The sequence below is a fragment of the Thamnophis elegans genome, chromosome Z, assembly GCF_009769535.1.
Source record: "Thamnophis elegans isolate rThaEle1 chromosome Z, rThaEle1.pri, whole genome shotgun sequence".
Classification (NCBI taxonomy): Eukaryota; Metazoa; Chordata; class Lepidosauria; order Squamata; family Colubridae; genus Thamnophis; species Thamnophis elegans.
Window position 1 is genome coordinate 108,803,139 of NC_045558.1, and position 12,054 is coordinate 108,815,192.

At 34.6% G+C, this 12,054-nt stretch overlaps 1 protein-coding gene across 1 annotated transcript; it reads left to right on the forward strand.

Moving 5' to 3' along the window:
• The first annotated feature begins 8,146 nt into the window (after window positions 1-8,146).
• Window positions 8,147-9,091, forward strand: LOC116521279 (olfactory receptor 10C1-like). The gene has a single exon (XM_032235964.1). It carries the CDS (start codon window positions 8,147-8,149, stop codon window positions 9,089-9,091), a length of 945 nt encoding a protein of 314 aa, XP_032091855.1.
• Window positions 9,092-12,054: the final 2,963 nt, after the last annotated feature.

Below are 12,054 nucleotides of genomic sequence, written 5' to 3' on the forward strand. Positions count from 1 at the left end.
TATACAGTTTTTAATGAAAATATGTTATGTATTCCAAATGTCTGATATGCATTTTGAAATGAGTGCATTTCTGGAAGATATGTTATCTTCCTACTCCACAGAATGAAGCATATAATTTTTATTATAGCCATTGTGTAGGAGAGGATGGAGGCACCAATATCAACACCAGAAAACTCCCCTCTTTCCCTCAGATGCTTGCTTCTTATTGGGATGGAGGAATTTACACCGAATAGAAAAGACTTTGTATGTTAGGAAGAGGATGAGATTATTATACATTTTTAATGTTTCAAGAAAGCTGGAAAGGCATTGGGGTGATGCTGGCAATGAATATTTGTCATTTAGCCTGCAGACTTTGTTGGATTCAAATGTTTGATGGACCAATGCAATTCACATAGTGCTATTTTACATGTCTTTCTACTGGAGCAACCAATCAAGGAGAGGGAAAAGAAAGATGACTCATTTGGGGAACACAGATCCAAAGGAAATATGTTTTACTTCTGATGTTTAGAACACCCCTAAAATAAAGACTACGTTCAATGGTTTGAGTCATGATTATTTTATTTATTCGGTTTTTCAAAAATAAAATTTATATGCCAACTATCCCAATAAGGTGATTATTGGATCTATACTTAGCAGTGTGATGGAAACAGTTTGTTATTTACTTATTCTGGGATTTTTATTTTAATTCTCCCATCTATGCAACAACCTACAGAATACAAAATAATAGAGTTGGAAGGGACCTTGGAGGTCTTCCAATCCTTCCTCCAAGTTATCCCTCATCCAAACATTAAACCAAATGACTTAGTTCTGATGCTATGATGCTGATTGTAAATGCTGATAGAATAGCTACCTGCTACTTAAAGTGCACGATGAAACTTTATTGGACTAGAATTAGTAGTCAGTATTACAATATCACAAGAAGGAACAAAGTTGTCTAGTTGGTTTTCAGTTTCTTTCCCAAGACTATGAATTAAAAAAAATAATTTATGAAAATTCACTTGCATTTTCTGTAAGGCTATGCTTTTGGGGTACTGTTCAGAGGTCTGTACACTTTTCCAAAGAATTTATAATATTTATATTTATTTTTTTACTGATATTGTAATTTAATATAGTTTTTGTTGCTTAAAACATATGTCACATATTTCATTGCAGCAAAGAGTCATTTTGGAAAAAAGTTGAACTAGGAGAAAGCATGAACAATAAAGTCAGAAACAAACGATAAAAAGGAGTTAAAACTGAGTGAGGAAGCATTAGACGGAGGTTCTGAGAATATTAGAGTAGCCAGTAGCCAGTATATTATGTGGAAATATGTAAAGTGAATCTTTTATACAGAAAAAGAAGATAAAATGCATACACCCTTTTTGTGAATCTTCCACTGTAGTAATAATATATATTCAACAGATTTATGTATGTTTTTGGATTCCCACATGCATATATTCCCCCATCTAGAGAACTGTTCTTTTCCTCTAGGATAAACCAAGTTAATTTGCACACCAGGGGCTGTAGTCTTCAGTATAAGATAAATGCAAAGTTAGGATGTTGTCTTTTATAAAAACTGTGTTCAATTAGATTTTATTTTAATTATGGTAGTTTTTAGTTTGCTAGTCCTGCCCAGTTCTACAGATAAAAGTAAGATTCCATAGACAACCTGGTGCTCATGGTTAGAGAAGTTCAAAATCTCAATGAATTGCAGACTCCTGCAAAGCTAATCCAATTTTTTCTACAGCTAAAAGACCCATAAGATAGATGTGGTACATTTTCAGGCAATACCTGTTAATAGCTTTTTTTCAGTTTTTCCCTTCAAGGGAATGCTATGTAGCAATATCCCAGCCTCCTGTTTGTAATTCTGACCCACCAGATCTTCTCCCAGAGTGATCCATTCCATTTAATTCCATCCTTAAACATAAAAATTAAATTTTATTTTGGACCCCTTTTAACCTTCCTGAAGTTAAAATTTTTTTTTTTTAAAAAAAGTTGTAGTTTTATTACAATTTTACCAAATTCTTGAACTAGTATTCACAGTTATCTTTTGATAAAAGAAACTGAAATACAGAAAAAGCATAATATTATAGCAACACTTTATACATTAGTCCTTTGGCTGGGATTTCTGGGTAATAGAATCCCAATTTACCTAGAAGATGCTGTATTAGAGGTAAGAATTATACTGTTTTGAAGTTCTGGATTGAATTTCAGATTGGATATTCTTTTGAAGCCTAACTTCTTATTTTTCTGAGATATACAGGGCACATACTTTTCCCACATAACCCCCACAAAGGGAAAAACTTCATACTTCTTAGAAGCAGGACTTACACAATGGTGCATACTGCTTTCATAATTAGGATTTACTGCATGAAATGAGAAAAGGAATGGATTATCTGCTTAGAGTTTTGTCCAGTTATACAGCTACTATTACTCATCATGGGAATAAAGTCTGAAAGCTTTCTTTCCTGGAAGAAGAAAAGAAAATGACGGAAGGAAGGAAAGAAAAGCAAGGTAATATATGTGAATACATATGAAAGACACTATTTGATTCCTAGCATTCAAGATAATTTACTTATCAATACGTATATTATACGTATATTACCTTAGTACACATATTACAAATTCTAAATATTATGTAGTACCATAATCAGAATAAGCTCCTACATGAATAAGCAATAGTGAAAATATAAGAAGAAATAATATGATTGGGATAAACATAAAGCCCATTGTGGAAACAACTAGTGGGAAAGAGGGTGTATTTTCATACTTTCTTGTGCTGATGTATTTACCAAAACTGTTGGCCCTCTTTTGGTTGAAGAACTTCCAGAATTTCTAAGTAGCATTGCTGAAACATTTTCTATACAATAGCCATGTCCCTAAGGTGGAATGTGAGAATTGTAGGTCATAATTTTATGGTGTTGTGGCTACAACACTGAATTATTGACTTTGTATTGACTTGTAATATAACGTGCAAAACAAACTGTGGAATGAAACCAGCATATTCAAGTTCTGTGTTTCTATTATAAATGAGCATATGCCTTTCCTGTTTAAAATAGGGAGAAAAGAAAGAAACACAGCTTCGGTTGATTTGCAAACATGGTATCTTGGAAACTTAAGGCATGATTCAAAGATTTATATTTCTCAGATATGATGAGAACTTTAGGAAAATAAACCTTCTCTTGGTGAGCTAAGTGGTAACATCTAAAAAAAATTGCCTGTCTGAAAAAAATAAATGGTTTCTTCAAGTGTCAAATCAGTAAAAATAAAAAGGAGAAAACTAATTTCCTCTGAATGTCACTTTCTAATTTTAATTGGTGTAGAAAATGTAAATGGATTGCCAAAGATTGTTCATGTTCACAATAAAGTTTATTTAATAAAACACACTGAATTTTGTGAGACTTACCACATACAAATAGAAAATGAAAATCCAATGGACTTTAATTAGTTTCCCTGACCTTATAATGTCCACCAGTTTGTTCTCAAAAGATTTTTTCTCAAGTCCCCATGTATCGTGTTGCTGTCATTTCTAATTGTTAACAAAAATAACCCCTCTCATTCCTTTTTGTATATCTCATGTTTTATAACTGTGATAATTAATTAAGAGAGAAAAGGATAAGAACTGCATAAATAATTTCTGGGAAGCTCAAATAATTAAGTATCATTCTTTCTGGAATGGCAGAACCATTTCCAGATAATCAAACAGAAATCATGGAGTTCATTTTGCTGGGATTTGTGGGACTGGAAGATCTGCAGGCTCCTCTCTTCTGCTTCTTCTTACTTATCTACTTTGTTAGGGTGGTTGGGAAAATCCTCATCATTTTGCTGGTCGTTACTCATCCCCATCTCCATATCCCCATGTACTTCTTCCTGGATAATCTGTTTTTCCTGGAGATATGCTACAGTTCAAGCATCCTTCCAATGATGTTGTCTAATCTCATCTATGGTGGAAGGAAATCCATTTTTGTAATGGGCTGCATGATGCAATATTATTTTTTTTGCTATTTTATGAGTTGCTGAATGTTGTCTCCATGTCTTATGATAGGTGTTGTGGTCCAACAGCGGCCGGCTGAACAGTTGGTGGAATCTGACAGCGATGAACACTATGGGACTGCCCTGGAGGCTGAGGAAGACTCTGAGGGGTGTTCGGAGTCAGGTGGCATTTGAGTCAGGGAGCAGTGAGGAAGAACAGAGGGAGGCTGTTCCTGACATATGTATGTGTAGGGATGCGAGGAGGAGGGATCAGCTTTGGAAAAAGTTCACAGAAGGAAATAGGAACAGGTGGCTATTGATTGGCCCCTCCCAAAGAGCATATAGGTGGAGCAACGGGAGGGGAATTTTGCAGGAAACAACAATTTACTAATCCAGCTATAGTGAAATGTTGGGAGAATTTCGGGAGTTCAAGCCTTGTTTCATAGAGACAGCTTTCTGGGCTCCCAACCAAAGGGTTGATTATCTCCCTCCTTAGTTGTGGCAGACAGCCAAGTCTGCGTCAGTATATATTGTAGAGGCTTGGGACAGAACAATAGGTATGTAGCAATTTGTAAGCCACTGCATTACATAAAATTAATGAATGGCAGAATATGCCTCCAGTTTGTAGTTGAATCATGGATCCATGGTTTACACGTTATGAGCATAATTTTATATCTAATGCACAAATTAAAGTTCTGTGGTCCAACTGAGTTGACCATTTCTTTTGCGAATTGAAACTAATATTAAAGCTAGCATGCAGTGACACACACTTGATTGAACTTGCAACTACTTTGTTATCTATTCTGTGTATTTTGCTTGCTTTCTTCTTGACCTTGGCATCTTATATTTTTATTATTTCCACTGTGATGAGAATGTCATCTGTTAATGGAAGGAAGAAGGCTTTCTCAACCTGCTCCTCATACCTCATGGTAGTGTCCATTTTCTATAGTACCTTAATCATTGTTTACATGTTGCCCCAAACAGATGGACTGTGAGAAATCAATAAAGTTTTGTCTGTGTTTTATACAATCTTGACCTCTTTGTTCAATCCCCTGATATACAGTTTATGAAACAGGGAGATAATAGAAGCCCTTAAAAAGCAGTTGCTATATTGCACGCCACTGAAAGAACTCAACACTGTAATCTAATATGAACTTTTTAGTTGTTCATGATCTTGTATTATGCCTAGTAAAAACAAGATTTGGGGTTCTTTGAGGACAGCATCACATGTTTTATTTCTTTGGAATATTGTACTAAGGACATTAAGGAATTCTACCCTGGATTTGTCCTTCTTGATGATGTTCATCCATCATGTTCGAAGAGGACCTTGACATCTAACAGGTTGTGGGCTGTCGAAGATGTATCCGAAGGTGGCTGATAATGCCTATATGGGCATGCAATATTCTGCCACATGTCAGGTAGACATGTGTGGGCCCCATTGTTGCAGTGTTTGTGGCTCTGGCTTTGTGGAGTGTTTGCTTCTCTTGTACTATGGATCTTCTGTCCGCAGATGTCTGACAGCCTTGGTGGATCAACATGCTCCATGTTGAACAATCTTGTGCCAGGGGTTCCCAGCATGTGGTGTCAACTTCTAGAGACTTGAAGGAGACCTTTTTACATGAGAATGAAAAAGCAGAGTGAATGGTATACACAAGTGAATATTTTTAGTGTTCATTCTACTCTTACAAATACACATTCTGATGAATTGTATTAATTCTTGTTAAATGTAAGAAAGTAAAACATGCATGTAAAGCCTATCACAAGATAGTACATTTGTTTTAGTTTTTATTCTCTTGTGTCAGTTAATTAGTTTGATGTAACAAAGTGCTACTTTTATAACACTTTCATCTATTCCTCTATAGCATTTTTGCATTTTTGTTAATCTTTTGTAACAATAGTGTTTGTCTGGAAGTTTTCAGATTCCCATATGCATCACCATCTAGAGACCTCTTCTTTTCCTTTAGGATAAACCAAATTAATTTGCACAGTAGGGATTGTGGCCTTCAATATAAGAAAAATGCAAAGTTAGGATGCTGTCTTTTTCAGAAATAGTGTTCAATTCGATTTTACTTTAATTAGTCCTTTTATTTTGCTAGTCCAAAGCCAATACTAGAGATCAAGGTAAGATTCCATAGACAACCTGGGGCAGATGATAAGAGAACCTCAAAATTTGCTCTCTGAATGTCAGACTCCTACAAAGCTAATTCAATTTTTTTTTACACCTAAAATACCATAAGAAAGGTGTGGTACATTTCCAGACAAAAACTTTTTGGAGTTTTTCTTCAGTTTTCTTTTTCAAGGGGATGCTATACGCCAATACTACATCTTCCTGTTTGTAATTCTGGCCATCCAAGCCTTCTTTCAGAATGATCTATTCCATTTAATTCCATCATTAACCATAAAATGAAATTTTATTTAGGACTCTTTTGAGTTTTCTTGAGGTTAAGTTTTTATTTTTTTTTTAAATTGTATTTTTATAATAATTTTACCAAATTGTTGAATTTGCATTGATGGTTCTTTTTTAATAAAAGAAAAGTCAGTTACAGAATAGTTGAGCTGCTAATATATCAGAAACAATTTATAAATTGGTTCTTTGGCTGGAATTCCCAACTTACCTTAAAGAGGCAGATAAGGATTATACTGATTTGAAGTTCTGGATCAAATTTCTGATTGGATATTCTTTTGAAACCTAACCTTATTTTTTTCTAAGTTATGTTGTCCAATGCCCTCATTCTGAAGTAGCCCTCAGAATGTCTAATGCAAAATAACTTAAAGAAGGGAAATCATTCACAAAGGGAAAGACTTCATGTTATCTAGAAGCATTGCTTAAGATTGCTTACTGCATAAATATTTAGAAATTGCTATATAAAATGTGAAAATCATGGGGACACCAGCATATAGTTTTGTCTAAGTATGATTACACATTTTGAAACATTTTTCCCAGACAGGAAAAAAGGACGCTACAAAGCATGTATAATACATGTAAGAAACACTAATGGATTGCCAATATTCAAGGCATTCTACCAAGCAATAAAAAAGTAGAAAACTAAATATACTTATTTCGTGAATATATACTTATTTATTAGTATATAGTGTACAATCCAAATACTAAACAGAGTGAGATACTTTATTTGCAATAAGGTCCTACATGAACAAGTGAAAATGAAAACTTAAGCAGAGCAGTTATATGAAATAATGCACAATATTTGAAGAATATGATTGGAGTGATAGCACAACAATTATGAAATTGAAAATAGCTGTGGGAAGGAGAGTGTATTTTCATATTTCTTGTTCTGACATATAAATGAATATAGTAGTCCCTCATGGGTTCCAGTAACACCCAAGATTCCCAACCAGCAGTACTTAAATGTTTCCTAAAATGAAAACTGTGAGAAATGTAGATGATAACTATCTGTGTTAAGTGACTACAGACTGATTTCTGCCTTTAATTCATCCTATCTAATGTGAAACAAGACAAACTGATTCTCAGGTTTTCACCTTGTAACATAACGTATAAGATAAACTGTGAAACCAACTCAGCAAGTTTTAATTTTACATTTCTATTGCAAATGAGCACAGTCTCAATTAATATATTGAGACATATTTGTGGAAATTTAAGTCAGGATTCAAATAAGTATGTATCGTATTTCAGAAATGGGAAGAGAACCTTTCTTTAGAACAGGAAATATTCTCTAGCTGAGGTAAGTAAAACTTTGTCAATCTTGCCTGATGTGAAAAAGACAAACAAACCAATTTAAAGAGGGAACTAATTTCCTCTCGCTCTCACTTCCTAATTTTAATTATTATAGAAAGAAATGAATGGATCGCCATTTTTTGTTTATTTTCTAATGATGGCTTTTAACCGAACGCGTGGCTTAACTTCCACGGAATTTAGTGAGACTTTCCCAAAATAAACAAATACCAAAAGCCAATAAACTTTTATTTTTTTGCCACAATATTCAAAAAATTGTTCTTTTATTATGCTCACCTTTTGTTGTCTTTTTCACAAGCTTCATATGTTATGTTGCTGTAGTTTCTAACTATAAACTTGACAAAAATATTATAACATCATTCACTTTAGTGTACTGCATTTTTATGTTTTATAACTGTGATAATTACTTATGTCATAAAAAGATAAAAACTTAATATATAATTTCTGAGCAGCTCAAATAAATTAGATATCACATTTGCAGGAATGGCAACAGAACAAGATAACCAAACAGAAATTACGGAATTCAATTTGCTTGGATTTGTAGGGCTTGGAGAATTGCAGTTTCCTCTCTTCTATCTTTTCTTGATTATCTATGTTGTTACTGTGCTTGGGAACATCCTCATCATTTTGCTGGTTGTTACTCATCCCAATCTTCATACCCCCATGTATTTCTTCCTGAGTAATTTGTCTTTCCTGGAGATCTGCTACAGTTCAAGCATCCTTCCAATGATGTTGTCTAATCTCATCTATGGTGGAAGGAAATCCATTTCTATAATGGGCTGCATGATGCAATATTACTTTTTTGCCATTTTGGCAGTTGCTGAATGTTGTCTCCTAGGGGCAATGTCATATGATAGGTATGTAGCAATTTGTAAGCCGCTGCATTACACAATACTAATGAATAGCAGAATTTGCCTCCAGTTTATAGTTGGATCATGGATTCATGGTTTATTTGTTATGAGCATAGTTTTATATTTTATATATCAATTAAAGTTCTGTGGTCCCACTGAAATTGATCATTTCTTTTGTGAATTGAATCCAATATTAAAGCTTGCATGCAATGACACCCACTTGATTGAAATAGTAACTATTTCTCTATCTGCTATATGTATCTTGCTTCCTTTCTTCTGGACCTTGGAATCTTATATTTTTATTATTTCTACTGTAATGAAAATGCCATCTGTCAGTGGAAGGAAAAAGGCTTTCTCAACCTGCTCCTCACACCTCATGGTGGTGTCCATTTTCTATAGTACCTTAATGATTGTCTACATTTTGCCTAAAACAGATGGACTGCGAAACATTAACAAAGTATTATCTCTGTTTTATACAATCCTGACCCCTTTGTTTAACCCCATGATATACAGCCTACGAAACAGGGAGGTGAAGGAGGCCCTTAGAAAAGCAGTTGCTAAATTGTGTACAATTTGAAGGATGCACCAATGTAATCTATTATGACTTTTTTTTGTTCATGTTCTTGTCCCAATAAAACCAAAATTTGGGGTGTTTTGAGGATAGCATCATAGTACTAGATTTTCCTGCAATATTATAATAGATATTAGGAACATTAAAGAATTCTGCCATGAGTTTGTCTTATCAGAAAAAGCCAGAGCAGGTTTGGATACACAAGTGAATTTTTTATTGTTCATTCTACTCTGAGAAATAAAGATTTTTATGGGTTTCCTGTTAAATGTAAAAAGTACTTTGAAAGTTTCTTACAATTTTGAACTTTAAGAAATGCGGCATTTTTAAAAGAAGAATTGTAGGTAAAGGTAAAGATAAAGGTTCCCCTCGCACATATGTGCTAGTTGTTCCTGACTCTAGGTGGTGGTGCTCATCTCAGTTTCAAAGCCAAAGAGCCAGCACTGTCCAAAGACGTCTCCGTGGTGATATGGGTGGCATGAATCAATGCCGAAGGCACATGGAATGCTGTTACCTTCCCACCAAAGGTGGCCTATATTTTTCTACTTGCATTTACATGCTTTCGAACTGCTAGGGTGGCAGAAACTAGGACAAGTAATGGGAGCTCAGTCCGTTATGCGGCACTAGGGATTCGAACTGCTTTATAATTGACAAGCTCAGTATCTTAGCCACTGAAGCCACTGCATCCCTCTGAATTGTAAAGAAAGACTCCCCCCCCCCTATGTGCATAATTTCAATGATTCAGGAAATGATTATTTTAAGAAATGTGTTTTCAAAAGCATTAAAGCACAAAATGTCTTGAATGGGAGGATGGAGGTAGAGGTAGAATTGCTGCTGTGTTATGACCTTTTCCCAGGCAAACATATGGCCTTTACAGAGAAGAGTTTGAAAGACGCAATAGGAAATTTCATGGCAGTCTCAAAGATGGAATGACTGATCAGTTATCAGCAGAGACTCTGTTTTATAAATAAAACCTTCCATAGTTAAGAATTTTTCACTTGGGAATATTAAGTGCTTTTTTACTTGGAAATACTTGGAAATATTAAATGCTGATTTATCCTCTTTTGTGCCTTCTTGTTTTTATATTTTGAATTACGGTTTACATATTTGTTTTTAAATTTAATATGCTGCCCAGGATCATAGCTTATGAGATAGGCACCCACATACATTTGATAAATAAATAGCATATATGTTTAATTATATATTTATCACTCTGTGATAGATACAAGTGTGTATAATAACAGTTTCACTGTATTAACCATAATATATTATGGAAAAATGATAACATATTTAACAGCAAAATAATTGTTTATTAATGTTTTTCCTCAAATGATCCTGAATAAATAAAAGAAGCCAATCTTCAAAATCTTGTTTTTGCTGTTACCCAATCAATCTGCCCCTACATTTGTTCTCCGATTATCAATGCTGATCTCCAAACTGATGCCTCCAGATGTTTGGGGATTACAACTGTTAGAAGTCCAAATCAGCATGGCTTCTCGAAGTATAGGTAGTCCTTGCCTTACAATAGTTCATGTAATGACCATTCAAAGTTACAACAGAACTGAAAAATGTATGACCACTTTTTCACACTAAAAACCATTGCAGCATATCATCGATCACATAATCAAAATTCAGAACTGACTCTTATTTATGATGTTTGCAGTGCTCCAGGATCATGTCAGCACGTTTTGTAATCTTCTGACAAGCAAAGCCAATGGGGGGGGGGGGGAGCCAGATTTATTTAAGAACCATGTTACTAATTTCAGAACTACAATTATTCACTTAACACTATAGCAAGAAAGGTCATAAAACTGTTAACTTATTTTTCATTTAACCACAGAAACTTTGGGCTCAGTTGTGATCATAAATCGAGGACTATCTCAATAGAGATTATCGAGAAATCATTTAGACCATCAGAAGCAAGCCATCGGTTGTATACTTCTCTATCAAAACAATACTTTGAAACTCTGTGGATCTAGAAATTACTCAATGATTTTGAAGTTATTCAGTGAAGACCTACACTAGTGTAAATCAAGAAAAGTTGCATTTATTTGTCACAGAACAAGAACATCGATTTAGCACAATGACTGAAAATGGCACTATGTATGGAATGGATAAGAACAAGTATTTATGAGTACAAAGTACTATCCTACATAGAAAATAAGGATTGATGTGTTGAATAAGTCATTCCCCTGAAATTGATTGGAGTGCTTCAAAAGAAGATTGTTGTTATTAATAAATAACAATGAGAAGATGTTGTGTGGACTCTTGTCATTTCTTTGCATTAAAAGAACAAATGGTGAGAGTCATATGAGGACAGGGATCTTTATTCAATAAGCTGTTACTGCAACTGTTTCTTATCTATCCATCACTCTTTAACATATTAATAAATTATCTATTTGAAAGGATGGAAGGGAACAGCAAATTTTCAGATAACACCAAGCTGTGGAGGTGTTACAAAATATTTTGGAAGGTAATATTTTGGAAGGTAGACCAAAGTTCTTTAGAAGAATCTTGACAGACCTGAGCATTGGGCCATATCCAACAAGATGCACTTCCGGTACAGAATAGATGGTATCTGCTCAATAGTAGCATTTTGAGAGGGATCTAGATGTTCTAGTGGGTAACCACTTAAGTCAGCAATGTACTGCAGCTGCCAAAAACCCCAATGAAGTCTTAGGCTACATCAATAGAGGTGCAGCATCAAGGTCTCAAAAAGAGATAATGCTGCTTTATAGCAATAGCAATAGCAGTAGACTTATATACCGCTTCATAGGCCTTTCAGGCCTCTCTAAGCGGTTTACAGAGAGTCAGCATATTGCCCCCAACAATCTGGGTCCTCTGGCTTTATACTGCACTACTAAGGCCACGATTGGAATACTATGTCCAATTATAGCCAACATGATACAAAAAGGATGCTGAGACTCTAGAAGATATGCAGAAGAGCAACAAGGTTGAAAAGGGTTCTTCAG